This window comes from Neovison vison, chromosome 9 (assembly GCF_020171115.1).
Source record: "Neovison vison isolate M4711 chromosome 9, ASM_NN_V1, whole genome shotgun sequence".
NCBI classification, from domain to species: Eukaryota; Metazoa; Chordata; class Mammalia; order Carnivora; family Mustelidae; genus Neogale; species Neogale vison.
The window spans coordinates 37,766,849-37,790,237 of record NC_058099.1 but is presented as its reverse complement, the minus strand read 5'-3'; the positions used below and the strand labels follow the sequence as shown (position 1 = coordinate 37,790,237).

At 47.1% G+C, this 23,389-nt stretch overlaps 2 protein-coding genes across 5 annotated transcripts in view; one reads left to right on the top strand and one right to left on the bottom strand.

Moving 5' to 3' along the window:
- Positions 1-7,501, top strand: part of SPINK4 (serine peptidase inhibitor Kazal type 4) — a 76,513-nt gene extending 69,012 nt beyond the window's left edge. For 3 of the 4 annotated variants that reach the window (XM_044265528.1, XM_044265530.1, XM_044265529.1), the window contains 3 exons: positions 4,552-4,592; positions 6,002-6,114; positions 7,275-7,501. In XM_044265528.1, coding sequence (XP_044121463.1) covers positions 4,552-4,592; positions 6,002-6,114; positions 7,275-7,320 — 200 coding nt within the window. In that variant the 3' untranslated portion in view covers positions 7,321-7,501. Of the gene's footprint in view, positions 1-4,551; positions 4,593-6,001; positions 6,115-7,274 lie in introns of those variants that run through there. The other variant, XR_006386396.1, reaches the window with a different exon arrangement.
- A 3,773-nt stretch (positions 7,502-11,274) lies between these two features.
- On the bottom strand, positions 11,275-23,299 carry BAG1 (BAG cochaperone 1). Its single transcript, XM_044264143.1, has 8 exons — positions 23,296-23,299; positions 22,686-23,198; positions 21,052-21,180; positions 18,751-18,833; positions 16,459-16,572; positions 13,799-13,906; positions 12,811-12,873; positions 11,275-12,312 (listed from the first exon to the last, which is right to left on the bottom strand). Exons 1-8 carry the CDS (start codon positions 23,297-23,299, stop codon positions 12,223-12,225), a joined length of 1,104 nt encoding a protein of 367 aa, XP_044120078.1. The 3' UTR covers positions 11,275-12,222.
- Between the last annotated feature and the right edge of the window lie 90 nt (positions 23,300-23,389).

The window sequence follows — 23,389 nt, the reverse complement described above, 5'->3', positions numbered from 1 at the left end:
AAATCTGCTGGCTGCAAGGTAGCAGGTGCTGAAGGAAGCCTGGCCCGGGTCCTCTGAGCTCCTGTTTGCTGTAACAGGTGATGCCTGTGGGACGGATGGCAGCTGTGTGAGCCAAGGGTAGCCCCTTGCCCCGGGCTAGACACATGCTGAAATGGAGCCTTCTCAGGGCCTGGAGCACATCTGTGGTCTCATACCGACCATGTGTCAGGCATATTCTGGGCCTGATAAGACCTATCAGTGAGCAAACAGAAAGAGAACTACCCCAATGAAGCTTAAATCCAATGGGGGTAGGATGGAAGGGACTAGACAGCAAGATAGATGCAGTGTTAGAAGGTGATAAAGGCTAAAGAAAATATATTGGCTAAGGTAAAGAGGGGGCTGCCATGTTAATCAGGGGGTTCTCTCCTACAGCAAGGCTTCAAGGGGGAAAGGGAGTAAGCCATGTGGATATTTGGGAGAAGTTTTTAGACAGAGCTGAGGCAGTGCAAAGGCCTTGAGATAGGAGCAGCATACCTGGAGTGTTGAAGGTATGGCAAGGAGGCCAGTGTGACAGGAGGGGAAAGAGAGGCAGGGTGCAGAGCAATGGGAGAGGAATGATAGAGGCAACTGGGAACTATACTGGGTAAGGCTTTAAAGACCAGTGTGAGAATTTGGCTTTCCCTCTGGGTGAAATGGGAGACACTGAAGAATTTTGAGCCAGGGTTTTTTTTGCTTTTTTTTTTTTTTTTTTTTTAAGATTTTATTTATTTGACAGAGAGATAGTTCACAAGTAGGTAGAGAGGCAGGCGGAGAGAGGGGGGGAAGCAGGCTCTCCGCTGAGCAGAAAGCCTGATGCAGGGCTCGATCCCAGGATCCCGGGATCATGACCCCAGCCAAAGGCAGAGGCTTTAACCACTGAGCCACCCAGGCGCCCAAGCAGAATTGTGTTAAAACAAAACTAGAGTGCTAGTTGCTGTGTTGAGAACAGACTAAAGGGGGAAGCAGGAAGACTACTTAGGACACTTCTGGAAGACCACTGACCTCATGGCCAGTCCCACTCCCGTTCCCCTAGCTGAGAACGCAGTCCTAGGAGCTGGGACAACAGAGCATGGGTTTGGGGGCTCTGCTTACTCCCAGCACGGCATCCGTTCCCTGAGCAGTTCTCCCACTGGGAACACTAAGGAGGCCTGTCCGGAAAAGAGTCCTTGTGCCCATTTCAGATTCCTGCCTAGGCCAGGTGAGGAAGGGGTTCAAAAGAGTAAATTCAACCTCTTCCCACACCCTCCAGGAAGAAACTCTATACAGAATTCTGCCCTCCACACCCTCACGATGCACTTTAGTTGTGGGGCACATTACCACATGAGGGCAGAAGCATAGGAGCCCCAAGGAACTCAGGTCCATGGGAGACAAGTGACCCACTGAGTGGGACAGCCTGTGGTTTGAAAGTGGCCTGAATGTCTGTGGCCCCAAAATTCGTATGCCGAAATCCTAATCCCCAAAGTGATAGTATTGGGAGGTGGGAGTTTTAGGAGGCAACTAGGTCATGAGGGTACAGCTCTCATGAACGCGATGAATGCCCTTACAAAAGAGACCCCGCAAAGCTCCCTTGCCCCTTCTACCATGTGAGGACACAGTAAGCAGGCACCAGCTCTGAAGCAGGAAGAGGGCCCTCACCAGACACCAAATCTGCTGGGGCCATGACCTTATGACTTTCCAGCCTCCAGCATTGTGAGAAACAAACATTTCTCAAACACCTAGTTTATGGTATTTTGTTCTAGCAGCTAAATGGACAATAGACAAAAACTGCAGGCTAAATCCAGTCTCCTCAGGAAACCCTGGGGGACATCAGGGAAGGATTCCCTGGGAAGTAGCACCTGAGCCTTACAATGAAGACAAAATCAGTAGAAGGGGGATAAGGACATTTCACCTAGACAGAAACAGTATAAGCTAAAGCGGAGCCTATCCTGGAAAAATGAGCAGACAGGAAGAGCTGAGGCACAGAAACATGGGGAGGTGTCCTAGGAAGTGAGTCTAGGAGGAAGTTTTTTGTTGTTGTTGTTGTTTTTTAAAGATTTTATTTATTTATTTGACAGAGACCACAAGTAGGCAAAGAGAGAGAGAGAGAGAGAAGCAGGCCCCTGCTGAGCAGAGAGCCCTATGCAGCACTCCATCCCAGGACCCTGAGATCATGACCTGAGCCGAAGGCAGCGGCTTAACCCACTGAGCCACCCAGGTGCCCTAGGAGGAAGTTTTTTATCAGCTAACATAGGGCCCTTAAAGATGAAGGAGCTTTGAGATCACAGGAGCCATGGAAGGTCTTTATATTTTTTTAATGCTTTTTTGTCCAACAGTTATGTGCCATGAAATAAACAAATCTTATCACTCAGTGAATCTTATTCAATGAATTTTGACAATGCACATACGTGTGTAACCCAAATCTCTATCAAGATACAAAACATTAAGGGTGTCTGGATGGCTCAGTCATTGAGTGTCTGCCTTCAGCTCAAGTCATGATCCCAGGGTCATGGGATCAAGCCCTGCATCTGGAATCTGGGATTGAGTCCCACATAGGGATCCCTGCTCAGCGGAAGGCCTGCTTCTCCCTCTCCCACTCCCCCTGCTTATGTTTTCTCTCTCAAAATGTGTCTCTGTCAAATAAATAAAATCTTTAAAAAAAAAAAAAAAGATACAAAACATTAGGATGCCTGGCTGGCTCGGTTGGCCTAGCATCTGCCTTCAACTCAGGTCTTAATCCCAGGGTCCTGGATTGAGTCCCACATCAGGCTCCTTGCTCAGCAGGGAGCCTGCTTTTCCCTCTCCTTCTGCCCTTCTTCGTGCTCTCTCTCTGACAAATAAATAAAATCTTAAAGATACAAAACATTTCTGGAGCACCTGGCTGTGTCAGTCAGTAGAACATGAGACTCTTGATCTCAGAATTATGAGTTGGAGCTGCATGTTGGGTGTGGAGCCTACTTAAAATAAAAATTTAAAAAAAAATTCCAACACCCCAGAAACTTCCCTCATGCTAGTCAGTCCTCTCCCTTATCCAACCCTTGAGTCAACCACTGCTTTTTTTCCCCCACCATAAATTAGTTTGGCCTGTTCTAGAATGTCCATAGAAAGCTGTATTTATCCCCAGGCTGCCCTTGACCTTGGCCTAAGGTACCCCTTCCATGTAGTATGTAGCCTTGTGTCTGGCCTTTTCTGCTCAATGTTTTGAGATTCAGCCATATTGTTGCATATAACCATTGTTTGCTCATTTTATTTCTGAGTTGTATCCCAGTGTATGTATGTATCATAGTTTATCCATTCTGTTGAAGGACACTTGGGAATTTCTCATTTCTAGTTTCACAATCACAGGAGAGTTTTAAGCAGTGTGGTGCTGGGTCTGCATCTTAATGTGCCATGCTTAAACAGCATTTCAGGGGTCACTTCACCTCAATTCCCTTCTCCCTATCTACCTTGGAAATCTCTTATAATAGCAACCCCAAGAAAAGCTAAAACCACAGTGGTGGGCATACCTCCAGTGATGGGAGAACTCTCTGCTTCTGGAGACAGCCTCCTTCACTGTGGCAGAGTTTCCACTGAGAGAAAATTCTGGAACTCAAACCTGCCTCCCTACAGCTTCCTCGCATGAATGGGCTCTGCCCTGTGAGGTTGAAAAGAGATCCTCTCTCCTTTGGCCCTGGGATAGCCCTTTAGAGACTTCAGGAAGCAGCCTGCCCTTCTCCAATTTACATAGACACCCTTCCTTCCACCTGTGGCATTAGATGTGGCTCCGTTCCCTCATCTGCCTGTCACGTTCTCCACTCACATCAGCTTGTTCATGTCCTGCAAGCAGGGCATCGAGACCTTTAAGAGCCAAGAGGCACAACTGTGTGTATGAAAAGAACCAGGCTGGGGAGTGACAGACCTGTGTGCGGTCCCAGCTCTGCCCAACGATCCCACAAGGAGCTTTGGAGCTGGGGTGGCCCTTCCGCATTATTCAGTAGAAATGAGGGGTTCTGGCCATTGCACCAACATTGATCTGTCATTGGATATGGCCTGTTCTTGGGTAGGGGATGCGACCATGGGTGAGGTACTCTGTTTTCTAAGAGTCGTTTCTAGGAAGGGACTTGCTGTGAGTGGCCAATACTCACAGCAGCTGAGGAAATGAGCACCTCAGTCTGGACTGCGGGTGGGATGTGGGTAGCGGACCGCGGCATGCTTCCCTCCCTGTTACATGACGGTGATAGAGATGTGAAGAGGAGTTAAAATCATGTGTTCTCCATGCTTGATTCATGCTAATTCAATTACTTTCAGTATGATATGGGATATAACAATCCCAGTGGGATCTGACTAATAAGATGAGGCTGGACTGTCACCTCCCTAAACCCTAGATTTTCTGTCTCTGCTCTAGTAACCCAAGGTTACAGCAGCTTTCTGAGATTCCCCCATGGTCTGGTGACTCAATACCTCTCCTTGAGGAATTCCAGACTAGATAGTAGCTGAAACAGGTCTCCCAAAACAGTCCTCAGATGCCAGACCTGCGCCTAGAGACACCATCACCTAACTTGTGTTTTTGCCTTTCAGAGACGCCCGTGTCGGCGATAACCCTGATTTCCCCAAGAATGGTAAGGCAGCCCCTTCCAGGTTGGGCTCCAGGGATGCTGTCCTGGTCTTCCTTCTGCATCCATGCTAAGAAACCAGCATGTTTCTTCTTTATACTCCTGCTCAAGTAACTGATGGCTCCGAGGTGGCTAGGGTAGCCTCCTGAGCCTGCAGGCTCCCCGGGCTGCCCTTCCAGGCTGAGTTGGCCCAGCCCCTTTGCCAAGGTCTCAAACTTGGCTTCCAGGACCTCAAGAGATCTCCCCAACCTGGTCTCCAGCAAAATCCCCTGCCCGGGCTCATCAGGACTGAGCGTGCATTCGGTTTTGTGTAGTGAAGATGGATAGGCTATGGGTTCAGGCCATAGATACTCTGGTGCCCCCAGCCTGAGCCAGCCTCGCCCAACCACACCCCATCATTCATTCATCCCTTCACTCTGGAGGACAGACACCAAGTTGTCCCTGAATCCTGGTTCCACTTTGGCCCTGGGCCTGATGTCCGCAGGGATCCTAAGGCAGTGGTGCTGGCGTCCCTGAGACCCTCAACCCAGCCTTCACCAAGGGGGCTCAAAGCTGCCTTCCCATCCAGCAGCCTCAGCATCTCCACTGTCAGCCTATCAGACCCAGGCCTATTATTGGGCCAAAGAAGTCAAGTACTTCTACATATATGATTTCAATTAACCCTGCATGAGAAGAATACTATTATTCATTTACAGTGTGTGCAGAGGAGGAAACTGAGGGTCCAAGAGTGGAGATGGCTCTCACAACTTCACACAACTCATAAGCATGGAAGTCAGACTCTCAGTCTTATGACCACCACCACCAGACTGCCTCTTTCACCCCATCCTGTCCCACGCTCTGGTCCCAGTCCTGATCCGGCTTCTACCCTGACCTCAGGCCTGCCCTGATATTCTTTCAGAATAGCCTCATTTAAGACCCAAGCCTTGTTCCATTTCTTCAGCCTTCCAGCACCAGGGGCCTGATGGGTCATGTCAGCCAGGGTGAGTGAAGAAGCCCTCAGTGAGGAGAGGCCCCGTGGGAATGCTGGTGGTTCTGTCTCCTGGGTTCCTCACCGGGACCTACAGCAGAGGTTCTAGTCAGACCCTCTGAGAAGTGTGTGAACCCATCCCAAGGAGCTTGAGGCATAAACTCACCTGACACACAGACACACACTTGAATGCCCACAGACTTGGGTTCAGCAGACACAGGTACACACTTGTGTACACAGGCACAGCCCTACACCTAGTCATGCATGCACACCTAAGCAAACATGCCAAGGGTCCCTGAGTGGTTAGTTTCATATCCACTGGACCAACACTGGGGCCTTCTAGAATCTGGCTCTTCCCTGGTGCCCCTTACTCCAAGCAAAGTCCCTTGGCCCCTCTTCACTGTCCCTGAAGTGCTGAGTGCCCTCCCTCCCTTCCTCTCTTTCACAGCCCATCTGTGAGCACATGGAGGAGTCTCCTGTCTGTTCCCAGACATCCAAACTGGTCTGTGGCACTGATGGTGTCACGTATGACAATGAATGTCAGATCTGCTTGATCCGGCTGTAAGTCCAACCCATTCATTCCCCTCAGCTTGCTTGGGTGGGCCCCAACTCTGCTGCATTCAAGTGTGAAAGGAACAAGACTTGACCTGCCTCTTCCTTCACACACCTTGGCTTGAGAAGAGTCCTCCGAAATTGCCCCTAACAGAATGAGCACAAGTATATTTCAAAGAAGGCACGTGGTTCCAAGTACAAAGCCTCAGCTGGTAGGGGGTTGGGAGGGTGAAGAAACCCTGGGTTCTTTCCCTCATTCTACCCCTGAGCAACTAGTTGACTTCATTTGTTCATTTATTCCTCCAACCAATAACTATTAATATTGAGTGTCTACTATGTTAGGCACTGGGGATACAACAGGATATAAGCTAGACACAGCATCCCTGGCCCTCTGGGGCATGTAGTAGTTTAAGGAGGAAGTCAAACTAATGGTCAGCCAACTGTAGCATAGAATGCTCAAGCTCAGACTGGGGTACTCAGGGTTCTGTGAGTGCAGCGCAAGGACAAGGGCAGGGAAGACTTTCTAGCTTGGCTCTGATAAGCTGATATTGGCTTGGAAAGAGAAGGAACAAGGAAAGGTAATTCCAAGTAGTGAAATGAGTTTGGAAAATGTCTAGAAGGAAAGAAAAAAAAAGTTCGTATTTGAAAAAATGTAAGAAATTGGATACACTGGAGTATGAAGTTTAAAGACAAGTGGGAAGAGGCAAGAAATGAGTCGAAAGGTGAGAAGGTCCAGAACATGACATTGGTATGTCTGATCACCTATTAGATCCCCTTTCTTCATTAATAAAACCCTTGAGCTGGGCCAGAGCTAATCAGGATCAAGGAAGACAGTCTTCAGAAGCTACAGCATTCTGAGGAGCCTGGGTGGCTCAGTGGGTTAAGCCTCTACCTTCAGCTCAGGTCATGGTCTCAGGGTCCTGGGATCGAGCCCTACATCGGGCTCTCTGCTTGGCAGGGAGCCTGCTTCCCTCTCTCTCTGCCTGCCTCTCTGCCTACTTGTGATCTCTCTCTCTCTGTCAAATAAATAAAATCTTAAAAAAAAAAAAAAAAGAAGAAGAAGAAGAAGAAGCTACAGCATTCTAGCCAGGGAGGCAGGATAGGGTCCCTGAAGGGTTTGTCCTAGTCCCTGATGAGATGGGACTCATCTTTGTCTCCTATGATCCTAGGAAAACCAAACAGGACATCCAGATCATGAAGGATGGCAAATGCTGATCCCCATAGCAGCCTCTTAAGCCATGAAGTTTTGGGCTAGACAACAGTGCTGGGAGTGAAGGATGTGACATGAATAAAAGTTCCAACCCAACTCAGCCAAGTGAGCCAGTATCTTTGGGGACTCTGATGAGGTGGTTGTTGGTGGTGGGTAGGTGTGGTAGGGATTCTGCCCTGACCTCCCTATTTTGAACCTGATGTCTTCTCCATTCCTCCAGCACTCCTCAACACTGTGACATGCTCCCCTAGAGGTCCCAGGTCTCTTCTGCTTCTTAAAGAGGTCAGTCCCTGTCCCCAGCACGCTTGTCTGCCCCAGCCTGCTTGTCAAGAACCCTAGGTGACCTCTGTACCTTCTCCCATTGTCAGAGAGCAGGACCCAGCCTTTGGGAGAGTCCTACACCCCTCATGGCCTTCTCCCTGGGTTGTACCAGAACCCCAAGTCTTAAGTCTTAGACACACACACACACACACACACACAGATACTAATACTTAGATAGCATACACAATATATCTAAACTACTGGTTAAATTACTGACCTAGGTCTGTAACAGTTAAAAATAGCTGCCCCGGGCCTTTGAGGGTCTCCCTGCACCTTGGCCACCCACAGCAGGATGACGTCCAGACCCTGCTCTGTTCTTTTGGTCACCGTCCATTCTGTTAATGTTGGCACTGGACACAAGTCTAGGCATACACACCACATGTGTACCTATACAATGGCTCACAAAAACACAAAGTATCCAGAAATCCCACCACCGAGGCCCTAGCCTGTGGTCCATGTCAAATAACCCTCTTTTGGCCAAAGTGAATAGAAGGGGCCACTTGATAATGGTGGCAGAGTAAGAGAGTGTGGAGACAAGTCCTGGCCAATAGAAGCAGTGTCACTTGGACTCAAGATTCCTGCTTTAGGGTGGCCCGACTGAGCAGGAAATGTGCTGTGGGAAAACACATTGGGAAGAAAGCCGGGGCAGGAAAGGCAGGAACCAGCATTCCCCAGACAACTGAAATGGGGACATGGACAGGAACTGTTGCTGATAGACCTGCAGGTAGAAGGTCATCTATGGGCCCTACTACTTACTGCCACTGGTAATAGAAACTTTTGCTCCTCTCCTGCATAGGAATGATGGCAGTATTGAGTTTGGCTGTGAGAAACCCAAATGCCAAAATAACAGTGGTTTCAACTGTGGTTTCAACAGTTCATTTTCCTCACACATGGACCTCTGCCGTGTGCTAACTTCTTGCTTCTTATATAGTTACTCTGCTATCCTCATCAGTTTCCCCTTCAGTGTACATGACAGCTGCTCCAAGTAAAGGAGGGCACTCTACTGCCTCTGAAGAGGCCTCCCCATAAGATACACTGTGTGTACAGCCCATTACATTGAATGGAGTTTCTTGGCCATGCTAGCACAAGAAGACTGGGAAAAACCGTTATCTGGTGAGCCACGTGCTAAGGTAGAAATTAGTTCACTTACAGGAGAGTAACTGTTGGTGATCTCTAAGCCCCTGCCCTAGGTGGAAGCCCCTCTTACACTCAGGGGGTACAGCTTCTTAGCCAAGCTTCCTGTCAGTGACCCTCCCCTCCCAGGCTTCCACAGTCATGATGAGGGTCCCAAAGATCACACCTGAACAATGTGCCCAGGTGCCAAGCACAACACTGGAAGAAATACCTAATTCCCCATGTTATAGATGTGGAAACTTGGCCCTGTCTCTGGAAACATAACTAGGTCCCCAAAGGCCCTATCTATGGCACATGACCCTGCTGCCCTGGCTATTACTGATCAGCCAAAAAATTCTCCGCCAGGATTTTCTGAATTGCAAATAAGGAAACAGGCAGTTCCTCTCTCATAGTGAAGCTGAAAGATGTGTGATGTGGGGGCTGCTGACAGCCATGTTTCCTACTTTGTGGAAGAAGCAGGATTGAGAGAATGATGCCGGCATGCAAAGAAAGAGATGCAGAGACTGATTCCAGGCTGTGTTTGAATCCCTGAAGCCCAACTGCCCTCGAACACCGCAAAGCTATGTGGGATCACTTGACATCCTGCCAATAAATTTTCTTTCCTTTTTTAAAAGAAAGATTGATTTATTTATTTTAGAGAGAGAGAGAGAGTTTAAGCAGGGGGCGGAGCAGAGTAAGAAAAAAATCTCACGCAGACTCCATGCTGAGCACAGAGCCTCAGGTGGGGCTCCATCTCATGACCCTGAGATCATGACCTGGGCTAAAACCAAAGTCAGATGTTTAACCGACTGAGCCACCCAGGTGCCCCAGTATATTTTCTGTTTCAACATTCTCTTCGGAATTTGGTTTCTGGTGCTTTCAGTTAAAAGAATCCTGACTACCAAAGCAGGAAGGGAGTCTTCTGAGAAGGTAACCTTACAATGCTGGGTCTTAAAGCAAGTAGAAATTGTTGACTAAAACTATGTGTGGGAGAATTCTTCCAGCTCTGTTTGGCTGAGGATGTTTATGGGATCACAGAGCCCCATTGGTTCCCCTTATAGTAAGACTGGCCATGTGCCAGGAAAAGTGGGCAGCCGGGGAGTGTTCTTTCCCTGTTCACTGGCAGAGACACCCTGTGGAGGTACAGATCTGGGGAAGGGGAGTGGGGGGCTTGTGCACAGGCCCCAGTCACCACCCTGTACACGTGCCCAGTCCCCAGTGGTGCAGGGCCTCTCTTCTCCACCCTTTAATCAAACAATGGCTGTTGATGCAGTAAATTCCAGCGCTGACGGAGTGCAGCTGTGGGAATATCATTGTAGATGTGTGCATCTGACATTCATTCATTCTCCAAATATTTATTGAGCACCTATTATAAATAGACAATGTGCTTGAAATATGCTGTTAACAAGACAAAGAAGCCCCTTAACCCAAGAAACTTAGAGTCTAGGGTTAGAGGTAAATATTAATCAAATAATCCCACAAATAAATCATGGTTTATCATGCTACTTATCATAAAGAAAAGTAACGGCAAATTGCGAAAGGATATCACCTGGGGGTTTAAGATGTTCCCTGACAATAGATGAGGATTCTCCATGGAAGAGACATTTGAGTTAAGCTCAAGGGATGAACAGGAGTTACTTAGGAAAAGGGTCAGGGAGGTGGGGGCGGAGAGATATGGTGAGGAGCTGTCCAAACAGAGGAACAGCATATGCAGAGACCCCAAGGCAGGAGAAGGCACAAAGCATCTGGAAGACCAGCGTGCCTACCAGCAGAGAGCAAACAGGCCAGTGTCTGGGGATAAAAGGGAGAGCACATAGGGTAAGGACCCTGGCCTTTATCCTCAGGGGCCTGACATGCTAAGATTGGCACTTTATGGCCACTCTGGCTGCTCTGTAGGGAAGCTGCTCTTTGGAAGGCCAGAGGGGAAGTGGAGACCAACAAGGGAGAGGGAGGGAGAGGGAGAGAGATAAGAGCCAGCAGGCCCATGCTATGGGGAGAAGTACAGTGAAGAGTCAAACTACCAGTTTTATATCCTGGCTTTGCCACTTACGACCTTGAGAAATTACCTAAGCTCTCTGCTTCCTCACCTCTAACATGGGGACAGTCTGTCTGCCTCCTAGAATGTATGAGCATTAAATGACTAATATACCTGAAGAACTCAGAACAGCACCTCACACACAGGGACCTCTCATTACATGCTTTGGTCCAGCGCCACACAGCTAGCCTATAAAAACTATCAGATAAATACTGAACTGCTGATTAAAGTGGGGAGTGGGCTAGGCTAGGCTGAACCTCATCCACTTATCCACCCCTATCCTAGGTCCCACCCGCACAGGCCTAAATTCCTGGGGCTTCAGTGACTCCTCTCTGCCAAATAAGGTTGGCCTCAGAGTGGCCTATTGGAAGCCTGTCTCCGGGGCACTGTGTGGAAAAAATAGGGTGACAGCAGCTGACTCGGTTAAGAGTTGTAGCATACAGGGCAACTCTTGACTTATTCAACACAAATTACAGCTGGAACCACAGAAGGCTTTTGCTTCTCCTATTTAATCAAAAAAGGTTTAAACATTCTTTTGTTTGCTGATGATACATAAACTGCTTTTTAAAAACAATGTTGTAACAGTGGAGGGGGCCACAAAACAAACAGGAACAGCTTTAAAGGAAACATTGACCTCAGGAGGGTACAGTGAACAGAAATGCCTTTGAGGTACGCCTTAGAAATCTATGGTTGCCTTCACCACCTGCCTCACTGTGGTTCCTTTCTCTGTCCCCCCACTCTGTACTTGTGACCTGGTTTTAAGCAGAGCTTTGGTCATTACTAGGTTCTAACCCTCTAAAGATTTACTTAAGCACAAGGAAGTCCACACATCGATACAAGCCCAACCCCAGGAATGGGCCTGAGGTCTCGTGGCCTGTGGCTGGGCAGGGTCACTGGGAAGTGAGGTCAAGGTCTATGAACCAACAACCCAGCCACCTGTTCTAGAATTTGGTTACAATGAGGGATACCTGGACCACCCTGTGATCCAAATATCTATTCTGAGCCACTCCCTAGATGTAACCTCCTGGTGATTCTGGGTTACATCAACAGGCTACAGAATCATAAGGGCAAAAAGGCCTCACGAATCTGAAGACAGGGGTGGCCTACAGGAATTACTCCAACACAAATGAGAGGTCTCCCCAGCCCAAGGAAAGCACCCCAAGGTTGAAAGAATTGGCAAGATGGGCAGGAGAGGTCCCCCAGACAAGGTGGGCTGCTGGACGGCACAGCCACATGGAGACAGAATGAGAAAACAAGACAGGAGCTCCATTGCAGACTGTAGAGAATACTTGTTCATCGGAAACATGGTAGGTGCAGGAAAACTGCAAAGCGGCCAACTGTCCCCAGCAGCTCTGGAGAAATCAGGTCACTTCTGTCCCAGAAAGGGCAGAGCTGGTGGCAATTTTCTTCGGGCAGCCCCGCCTCATTCCGCCTCATCTCACTCGGCCAGGGCCAAGTTCATGGACTGTAGCCGCTCTGTCTCCTGGCAGATGTTCTGTTCCACTGTGTCACACTCAGCTAGGAATGCCTAAAACACAAGTGCAGAACAGTGAGGGACCAGCTGGGGCTAACCTCTCCCTGCCGTTCAAGGCTTTTTGCTCAACCATTACGGGGAACCCGCGGGGAGGGATGGAGCTAGCCTCAGCTCCCAGGTAAGGGGAGGGAGGCAGAGCACAACATAGGAGCAGGGCTTCTGACAACAACCCACCAGAAGGGTGATGAGGACAGGAAGCCCTGCCACTATACTACACAATTTCAGGGAACAGTGTTCACATGACTAGTGCCTCCTAGAATTATGTAATGCGGCATCATAACTGTTCTCCACTGATCTTCCTCCCCAGTGAGTTTAAATCCAAATATAACTACAGGGACATGAAAGGAGCTCTTCTCTTATGTTCTGGGCTCACAAAATCACAATCAAAAGAAAGTCCACACCACATAGCACACCTTTACCGTATCCTTCTCTGAATAGATAAACACACACACCAAGACATTAAACTTTGTAATGCTTCACCACACAACTCACCTGAACCCTTTTCACCAAACCCTTCCTTTTCAGTCTACTGTCTTTGAAATTTTCCGGCAGAATCTGTGGAAGAATAAGTTGACACATAAATCATCTCAATAAAAGTGACATAACAACACGACAAAATACCCACAGTCCACCAACATGAATGAGATGTGCATGTTCAGGATTTTCCTTGATCTGTATCCTATGTGGCCGTTACCATGGCTCTTAGCCCTATCCTTTGTTCTCAGGGTCTGGGCCATGGAAACTGATGTATAACATGGACTATGTCCTTTCCCTATGTACAGGTACTGTGTTCTGGCCATGTCATGTGCTCCCTGATCTTCTTTATAATCGCCCGCACTCCCTCAGAATCCCAGGCAGAGTAATTCACCCTCAAAAATGAGGCATCAGGGCACTTGGGTGGCTCAGGTGGTTTCGGCTCAGGTCATGATCCCAATGTCCTGGGATTGAGTCCCACATAGAGCTCCCTACTCAGTGGGGAGTCTTCTTCTCCCTCTGCCACCCTCTCCTATTTGTGCTCCCTCTCTCTCAAAAATAAATAAATAAAATTTTTTTTAAAAAATGAGGCAGCGGGCTAGAAATATCATTACTGCCATTCTATGACAGGGAACATGAGAGTCGGTGACTCTCAACAGTCTCACAAGAGCGGGTCTGACTGACTTCTGTTCAGGTAATGAGCCCAGTGGGGTCATGAGTAGCATGAAGCCCTAGAAAACCACCATCCATTTGGGTCCCAACTTTGTGAGGATTAGATGCTTTTAACATACATAAATAAAAATGACAAAAGCCCTATGTTGGTGGGATGTGAGTGCCTAAAAATCAGGAACCATCTTGTCTTTCTGTGTACCCAGCAAGGGCTGGGCAGTGTCTGTCACACAGCAGGCGCCCAGTACGCTCAGAAAATAAGAGTGCATTAATGAAAGAGTGAAACTGACTGAAACACAGTCAAAGTAAACTAGTTCTCGGTTGAATATGTACTTACCAGTGTGTCAATCTCTTCCAAGATTTTCATAAATTGCTCGATAGTGGCTTTTACTCTCCTATCAAGTTTGCAGAGGGCTTCAGCTTGCAAATCCTTGGCCAGGAAACCCTGTGCAGGAATAATGCATTATTGCAAGGGTTTCCTGAGGCTGAAAACTCCAGGCCGAGGCACTGATGAAGCAGCCACCCACATTCCCCCAATAGTTTGGGCCAGACCTCAGACCTGCAACTTCATCTCTTGGAGAAAACAGAGCCACCCTATGCACCACAATAGGCTGCACTCTAGCTCCCGCGGCCCTCTGGTGCTGCTAATGCTTCCTGGGGCCTGGCTCTGGTGAAGCTCCAGTCACCAAAGTATACCCACACGTAAGAGGCAGACATTAAGAATGCAGGGTGTAGAGTCTGACAGGCCCAGTCTTGAATTCTAACTGCCCTTTACTGGTCTGTGACCGTTAGCAAGTTGCTTAACCCATCTGAGCCTTAATGTCCTCATTTTTAAAATGAAGATTATGATACACACACCTCAGAGGATTACTATGAGGATAAAGACAAACATAAGCAGACTCTTAATGTAATTCCTGACACGGACATGTGGTAACAACTGGCAGCATTTACATTGTTTTTATTAAACTGTCTTCCCATTTATTCACATTGCTTGGCCTAGTGACCAGTTAGGTGGTGACAATGGGTAGACAGCCAGGATCTCTGAGGATGTTTATCAAAGATATAGATTTGACCACATGTAGTAAAAGCTTTAAACATTAGCCAGCAATTCCAAGTCAAAGAATTTATTCTATCCCCCCCCCCCAAAAATCACAAATGGTCAAAAAATATTTATGTTCAAGGATGTTCAGAGAAGCATTAATGCATAATGGTAAAATAGCATTCGGTGATAAACAATAGAGAACTGGTTAGGTAAACCATGATACATTAACATTACTATCCAAGTTTCAGTACAATTTTTTAAAAAAGATTTTATTTATTTGAAAGAAAGAGAGAGAGCGAGAGCAAGCAAGCATAAGCAGTGGGGTGGGCAGAAGGAGAAGCAGACACCTCACTGAGCAGGGAGGCTGATGCAGGGCTCGATCCCAGGACCCCTGGATCATGAGCTGAGCCGAAGGCAGATGCTCAACCGACTGAGCCTCCCAGGCACCCCAAGAATGGTCATTTTCAATGACAAGAAAATGCTCAATTTTTTTATCCAATAAAAGAACAATTTACAGGGGCGCCTGGGTGGCTCAGTGGGTTAAGCCGCTGCCTTCGGCTCAGGTCATGATCTCAGGATCCTGGGATCGAGTCCCGCATCGGGCTCTCTGCTCAGCAGGGAGCCTGCTTCCCTCTCTCTCTCTCTGCCTGCCTCTCCATCTACTTGTGATTTCTCTCTATCAATAAATAAATAAAATCTTTTTAAAAAAAAAAAAAAGAACAATTTACAAAGTATACATAACACTGTATCAAATTTTTTAAGATGCAAAAACATATTCTAGTCTTCAGTACTGGTTATCTTTTGAGTCAGGACCTTATAAGTATTAGTGCCCATATGTTTACCTAAAAGTTATACAACAGCCATGTATTACTTTTGTAATTAAAACAGAAACCTACATCTATTAACATTATAAAGTGAGAGAAGAAAAAAATATGTGGTTTGGGGCTAGTTCACAATCCTTACTTAGTTTTTTGGTGTTTTGTTTTTTTTTTAAGATTTCATCTACCGGGGGGCCTGCGTGGCTCAGTTGTTAAGCCTCTGCCTTCAACCCAAGTCATGATCCCAGGGTGCTGGGATCGAGCCCCATATCGGGCTCTCTGCTTGGCAGGAAGCCTGCTTCTCCCTCTCCCACCCCTCTGCTTGTGTTCCTTCTCTGGCTGTGTCTCTGTCAAATAAATAAATAAAATCCTTAAAAGAAAAAAAAAAAAGATTTCATCTACCTATTTGACAGAGAGCACAAGCAGGAGGAACAGCAGGCAGGGAGAGGGAGAAGCAGGCTTCCCACGAGCAAGGAACCCAATGTGGGGCTCGATCCCAGGACCCCGGGATCATGACCTGAGCAGAAGGTAGCCACTCAACTGACTGAGCCACCCAGGCACCCCTTAGTTTTAGTACCCCTTCTCTAATACAAGGAATTGAACAGGATGACCCCCTGCCTTCCCTGCTAAGATCAAGCTCAACTTGGACCTTAAATGTTCTTTGTCTTGCTAAACACATTCTAACAGCTGGGCCTGAGAAAAGCTACCTGTTCTGTTTCAGACAGTATGTGACCCTGGAATGGCAGGTGCTCTCCTAGGAGCACAAATGGATGCTGGCTGGGGTTTGAAAACAGCAATGACAAGAACACTTCTAAAGCACTTAGTATGCATCAGACTCAAACTACAGTTTTTTGTTTTTTTAAATAAGCTCTAAGCCCAAAGTGGGGCTTGAACTCACGACCCTAAGATCAAGAGTCACATGTTCTACCTTCTGAGCCAGCCAGGTGCCCCTCAAGCTGCATCATTTAATCCTCACACCGACCCTGAGAGGAGGTACCATCATTTTTCCCTTTTAAGGAACTTGAGACCCGGCAAATTTGCCCACAGTAGTATAAAGGGTACAGCCAGGATCTGAACCCAGGGAAACTAGAAAGCCTGCCCTCACAACCACACATTTGTATCTCCCCAGACAGTGACCTGTTGGATTCCAGTAAGCTCTTTGTTCAACTCTTGCAGTTGGTCAGCTATCTTCTCCACAGACTTCTCCAAACCTTTCAACTTCTTTAGTTCAGCCTCTTCCTCTGGACTGTTCTAAAATGTTAAAGAATAAAATGAAGTCAATAATCACCAAGAACAGCGGCTTCTAACTGGAAAGAAAAAAATAAATCTGACCATAACTGGGCTAAACCACTCACCTAGAAAAAATAACCTTAACTCTGCAGCTCCTTGGAAAGCAAGCTGGAGGGTTTACACATGGAGGTTTCCTACCTACAAACACTCTAGACTAGAGTGAAAACACTAAGTAAACATTCTGCAAGGACCCAGACAGCTTGGGGTGAGAGAAAGGAGTCAAACCAAGTGCCAGAGTCAACCTGAGGCTGGGGCAGCTGACGCCAGACTGAAGCCTCTGGAGGAACAGATAACAGTGAACGCCTGTGAGGAGTCCAGAACCGTGAGACAGGTGGAATCCTACCATTCCTTTAAATGAATTCCTTAGTGTCACCCACCAGCTGAGCTCTCCCATTTAATAAGACGATGATAATGATAAATACCTTCGTTGGGCATTCCCTCCACTATTCTAAACACTTTATCTGTACTATTGTTTTAAGCCTTACTACAAGCCAGTGAGGAAGATAGGGCTTTAGATGATGAAACTGAGCTTTAATATAAAGTAAGGTAAGGTCACACATCCCAAAAAAGAGGTGAAACTGAGATCTGAATCAGACTTGGCTTCACATACCCCAGGGCAACTCCAATTAGGGGTTCTATAATTAGGGGTTCTATAATTTCTTTGGACTCAACCCTTAGGTTCTGCCCATTTAGGACAAACATTTAGGAATGGGGGCTAATTAACTATACATTAGTACAACAGAAGACTTTGTAGGCATTAAAGCTAATTTTTTCAGGAAACTTCAATGCCATAATAAATGTTGATGGCTCAGTTTTATTAGAAAAATGTTATAAAAATTGTATAGTCAATATAATCCCAAACTATTTTCCCTGACCCTTCAGCAAGAAATCTAGAACACTTCCCCTTCTCTCATCTAAACAATAGGGCCAGCAGCTTCCTGGTTCACACTACCCCAAACTGTTCACATTCTTCTTTGTGGCCAAATCCTGAGTGCCAGACTCCTGGCTATTCTGCAGCTGGACTAGATCTTCTTTGCCTTCACGTTGCTAATCTCTGTCCCCTCTCCAAGCTGAATCAGCCACCTACTCAAAGTAAGGAAACTTCCTATAACCAGCAGTTTCAATGTGTCACAATGCAGAGCTGGCCATAACCCTCTCTCATCACCCCAGGGGCTACTGTCCTCACCAACTGACTGGTTTCCTCCCATGGCTCTTTTTTTTTTCCTTAAAGATTTTGTGTTGTATTTTGTATTTGACAGAGGAGCAAACACAGACAGGAGGAGCAGCAGGCAGAGGGAGTAGGAGAAGCAGGCTCCCTGCAGAATAGGCAGTCCAATGTAGGGCTCAATCCCAGGACCCTAGATCATGACAAGCTGATGGCAGACACTTTACTGACTGTGCCACCCAGGCACCTCTTCCTCCCTTGGTTCTTTAGTCTGAACTTTTCTTTCTAGCCAAAGAGGGTGTTCCCTTGTGGAAGATTTTAATGGAAAGCCTGTTTAAGGGGAGAGAGATTCATGAAATTTGCAGAGGATTTATTTCAAAAGAAGTTTCTCTTGCAAATCCCCTCCATGTGAGTAAGACCTGACTCAGGCACCATTTTAACCAGATTGAGATCCACCACCAACATAAGAGCTATGTTACTGACGCGGCATAACTGTTCATTATTCCCAGAGCAAAAGCCATAACCAACAGGAGCCAGAGGGCATGAGAATAACAAACCTGGCCACATCAAATAAACGGAACTACATCTGTTTAGAGAGACCTATTTCACTAATGTAAAATGTGGGTCCCCAATTAGGCCTTCTAAATAGAAATATGTATAGAAGACCTTATTCAGGGACGCCTGGGTGGCTCAGTTGGTTGGGTGGCTGCCTTAGGCTCAGGTCATGATCCCAGCGTCCTGGTATGGAGTCCCACATTCGGCTCCTTGCTCGGCAGGGAGCGTGCTTCTTCCTCTGCCTCTGCCTGCCACTCTGTCTGCCTGTGCTAGCACGCACGCGCGCGCGCTCTCTCTCTCTCTCTCTCTCTGACAAATAAATAAATAAATAAAATCTTAAAAAAAAAAAAAAGAAGAAGAAGAAAAAGAAGACCTTAGTCATTTGGTTCTGGGGTATTCTGGTAGAATAAGCAATTTACCTTCTTCCCAATCAACATGACTCGGCAACCATTTTGTATTCCGAGTGCTGACAGTGGCTTCTCCATTTCCTTCAGAGATTTTCCTGAAAAGAGAAGATATGCCAAGTGGTAACAACTGTACAACACTGAAAATAGATTCCACCAAGGATACAGGAAATAGACAAGTGTGTTCACTAATGAGAAGAGGATAAATTGGTATAACCTTTTCCACAGGTGTCTTGATCCAGTAGTTTCACTTCAGATTTTCTCCTAAACAAATAACTGAATATATGCCTGCATAGTAAGTGTTATAATTTTCAATGCAAGCTTAATCATAATAGTGAGAAACTAGAAAGAGACAAACATTTAGGAACGGGGGCTAATTAACTATACATCAGTACAACAGAAGCCTTTGTAGGCATTAAAGCTAATTTTTTCAGGAAACTTCAATGCCATAATAAATGTTGATGGCTCAGTTTTATTAGAAAAATGTTATAAAAATTGTATAGTCCATATAATCTCAGTTTATCAACTACACACACACACACACACACACACACACAAACCCACACTCAGGATGCCTATACAAATGAACAGAAATATCCTGAAATGTGATGAGGGTTTTTATCCAGGAAAACATTTTCTTCTTTGTGCCTTCCTCTATTTTGAAACATGGTTTCTACTGTCTTTTATAATTCCATAATAAAAGAGTTTTTAAAAGAAAGCACAAGGGGTGCCTGGGTGGCTCAGTGGGTTAAAGCCTCTGCCTTCCGCTCAGGTCATGATCCCAGGGTCCTGGGATCGAGCCCCACGTCGGGGGGGGGGGGGTCTCTGCTCAGCAGGGAGCCTGCTTTCTCCCCCTGCCTCTCTGCCTACTTGTGACTTCTGTCTGTCAAATAAATAAATAAAGTCTTAAAAAAGAAAGAAAACAAAAGGAGTTGCACTATAAATATAAATAAATAAAAATGCTTCCCATCACTAAATTCTTTTTTTAAAGATTTTATTTATTTGAGAGAGAGAAAGAGCATGAGCAGAGAGAAGGCAGAAAGAGAGGAAGAAGCAGCAGGCTTCCTCTGAGTTGGGAGCCCAGATGCGCACTCGATCCCAGGATCCTGGGACCATGATATAAGCGGAAGGTAGCTGCTTAACTGATTGAGCCACCCAGATGCCTCTCCACCCCCTTCACTAAATCCTTTATAACTGGCCCCAAATGGGATAAATTTGGCCCCATCAGATACCATAATGAGTTCCCAGGGGAATGGGAAAGAAAGAATGGGGATAGAAAGGGAGTGGGTCTTAGTAGAAGGCGAAAGATTTATGCGATCTGAAGAGAAACCAGAGTATGAGTGGGTCCTAGTAGAAATCAGCATCATCCACTGGGCTTGCCACATCCATGCCTGGTAAGTTTGTTCAACATCTTCTCTGTGTCAGCACTATGCTGAGCACTGGACACAGGAGTATCTTCCCTTAAAGAGTTAGTTCTAACAGAGAAATAAGATGTTCAGCAACTATGAAAACAATTATTATTTTTTTAAAAGATTTTATTTATTTGACAGACATGGATCACAAGTAGGCAGAGAGGCAGGCAGAGAGAGAGGAAGGGAAGCAGGCTCCCTGCTGAGCAGAGAGCCCGATGTGGGGCTCGATCTCAGGACCCTGGGATCATGACCTGAGCTGAAGGCAGAGGCTTTAACCCACTGAACCACCCAGGTGCCCCTGAAAACAATTATTTAATAGTAATTTCAATACAAATTATGCAGAAGTGTGATAGAAAATGCCATATGCACATATGATGGAAAGAGGATCTAACTTAGCCAGGGAAGACTACCCATGTGCTTTTACCCAAAATGGTAAGATTTCTGCCATCTTCACGGGACTTCAACTCTAACACCTGTTCAAGTGTTTGAAAGTGTCCTGTACATAGTAGGTTCTCAATAAAATGTGTTGAAGGAATGCATGAATAAACAAGCAAGTAAGAATTATCCCAGTTTAGGGGGCACCTGGGTGGCTCAGTTGGGTTAAAGGGTTTAACCCCTGGGTTAAAGCCTCTGCCTTCGGCTCAGGTCATGATCCCAGGGTCCTGGGATCGAGCCCCACATTGGGCTCTCTGCTCAGCAAGGAACCTGCTCCCCTCGCCTTTTCTGCCTACCCCTCTACCTACTTGTGATCTCTGTCTGTCAAATAAATAAATAAAAATCTTAAAAAAAAAAAAAAAAAGAATTATCCTAGTTTAAAAACTAAGAGTCATCATTATAGAAGGTTAAATAGTTTTAAACAGGCCCTCTAGCCATAAGGACTCAAAGCTGAAAGAGAAATGCCTACCCTTAAATATAAGTTTCTGAAAAGGCAGTGGGACTCCTGTGGCCTCTTCAACAACCTGGGCCAGGTCTTGGACAACTGGCTCACTACAGCCCTGTTGCGGGGTAACATGAAGATCGTGCTTCTCATTGCCTGGGGAGAGAGAAGAGTGTTCAATGAAGAAAATTCTTTCACATAAACCAATACAGGCTGACACTATTATATTTATTTACCCAGCCTTCAAGGCCCAGTTCATTTGCCACCTACTCCAAACAGCCTGACCCACCCCCACCCCCAATCTTCCCAGCGTGGTCTAGTGACCTGTCCAAGAATTTTTGTTTCCTCTATAACAACAAACAACTTAGTGATATCAGCTAGCATTTTAAGCACTTAACATGCATAAAGGACTGACAGGCTTATTTCAAACATTATCTAACTATATATATATAATATTATATTTATATAAATATAAATATTTATATTATATATTTAATATTTAATTTAATATTTATAGAAATATATTTATATATAATGTTTGATATATATCAGTAATTTGATATTTGTTTGATATTATATATAATAATGTTTGATATATATATCAAACATTATCTAACTTAATTCTCAGAACCCCCATATATCCGTTAAGACCTGCCCCTGGAGACTCAACTGAGGAGTAAAAACCTGACTTCAGATCTGATTCCTAAGGCCATGTTTTTCATCAGAAGCCATCTGCTTCCTGTGGCCTAACTGCCTTGTACTCTGTAATGTTCTTGTCTCCTTTGCTGTCATGAGTAAGGGATTCCTCCAACCAAGTCTCTCCCACTGGGCACATCTGGGCACATACATGGTTGCTGCTCAGTAAATAGACAACGAGTGAGTAAACTCAAACAACAAAAAACTTTTTTGGACCAGAAGTGTCAATTCTTTTCCAGGTATGTGGGCAGTGAGGAGATAGCCCATGCCCAGAGCTTATGCCAAGCCTTGAGCCTGCACAAGAGTCACATGTAGTTAGTAGGACAGGTGCTACCAACTCTACTTCACAGGGAAGAAACTAGAAGCCTCGAAAGGAGACATCCCAAGGTTACTCAAAACTGAAGGATCTAGAATGCTGGTCTTCAGATTCTGAGGCCCTCGGTTCTCCGCTAGTCCTGAAGAGCTCTTGAGAAAACTGACTTTGTTTAGATCGATGTCAAGTCCAACATTAGACAGACCCAGAGGGTGCCCAGAGCGTATGCTTGGATCCACAGCCCACTCAAACACGGACGTGAGTTTAGGCTCCGCACACACATGTGTGTCCAGACACAGAGCAGTCATACATGACACGACCAAATACAATCCTGATACAAAGACCCACAATAACTGCTCAGGCACACACTAACGCATACAACCAAGACGATGACATGAAGTACGGACATAGGAGGATAAAACAAATGGCCAGAGTCAAAATACAGTGGCCACTGGACAGGTGTGCAGATACAAGACCCGCACAAAAGCCGGTCTCAAATACAAACAAGATCCCACACTTCAGAACACCAGGGCCAACACAAGAGCATATCTTTCTGGAGGACACGTGGCCAAACCCACAGACCCCCGTCGGGCTCTGGTAGACTCGCATCGCGCCCACCCGGTACGGAGCCCACCCGGTCGTCCGAGCTCACTGTGGGTGACGGTCACGCTGAGCCCGGCTGCCGCCATTTCCTCTCTCTGGGTCACCTCTTCGCTCTGGGTCACCTCTTCGCTCCGGGTCGCCTCTTCGCTCCGGGCCTCTTCTTCGCTCTGGGCCACCTCTTCACTTCGGTTCACCTCTTCGTTCCGGGGCACCTCTTCGCTCCGGGCCGAGCGAGGCCGCACTTTTTTCATCCGCGGCCTTCGAGCGCCGGCGGCGGCGCCCCTGGTGGTTCTGGCATGTCCGCGGGCCGCACTCCGGATGGATGTTCGCTGGGAGCGAGGCGGACCGCGCTCGGCCGGGGGCACCGACTGGCGCGGCTCCCGGCCCGGCTGGGGGCCGCGCCGCCGGGGACCCAGCCGCCCCCGGTCGCCTCGCGGTCTCCGAGCGCCACCGCGCTCCGCCAGACCCGCGCTTGTTGGCCACCCAGCGGAGGGCGCTGAGTTCGGCGTGTAGCAACCCCGCCTGGCTCCCGGCCCGCCCCGGCCCGCCCCGGCCGCCCGGCCTATCGGCCCCGCCCCTCGGAGTAGGCCCGGCTCTGGCCCAGCTGTATTCCGCCAAAGCCTCCCCGGCCCCACCCACTCAACCGAGGCCCCGCCCACTCATCTGGAACCCCCGCCCCACGCCCTTCACCGAGGCCACGCCCCTGTTGACTGTCTGCCAGCTCCAACCTCCCCGAGCTCAGCTTCCCCGGAA

Coding starts and splice junctions, on each gene's coding strand:
- BAG1 (XM_044264143.1), bottom strand. Junction 18,834..21,051: donor TCAGAAACTTATATTTAAGG/GTAGGCATTTCT, acceptor TTCTCTTTTCAG/GAAAATCTCTGAAGGAAATG. Junction 13,907..16,458: donor AGCTTACTGGAATCCAACAG/GTCACTGTCTGG, acceptor ATTCCTGCACAG/GGTTTCCTGGCCAAGGATTT.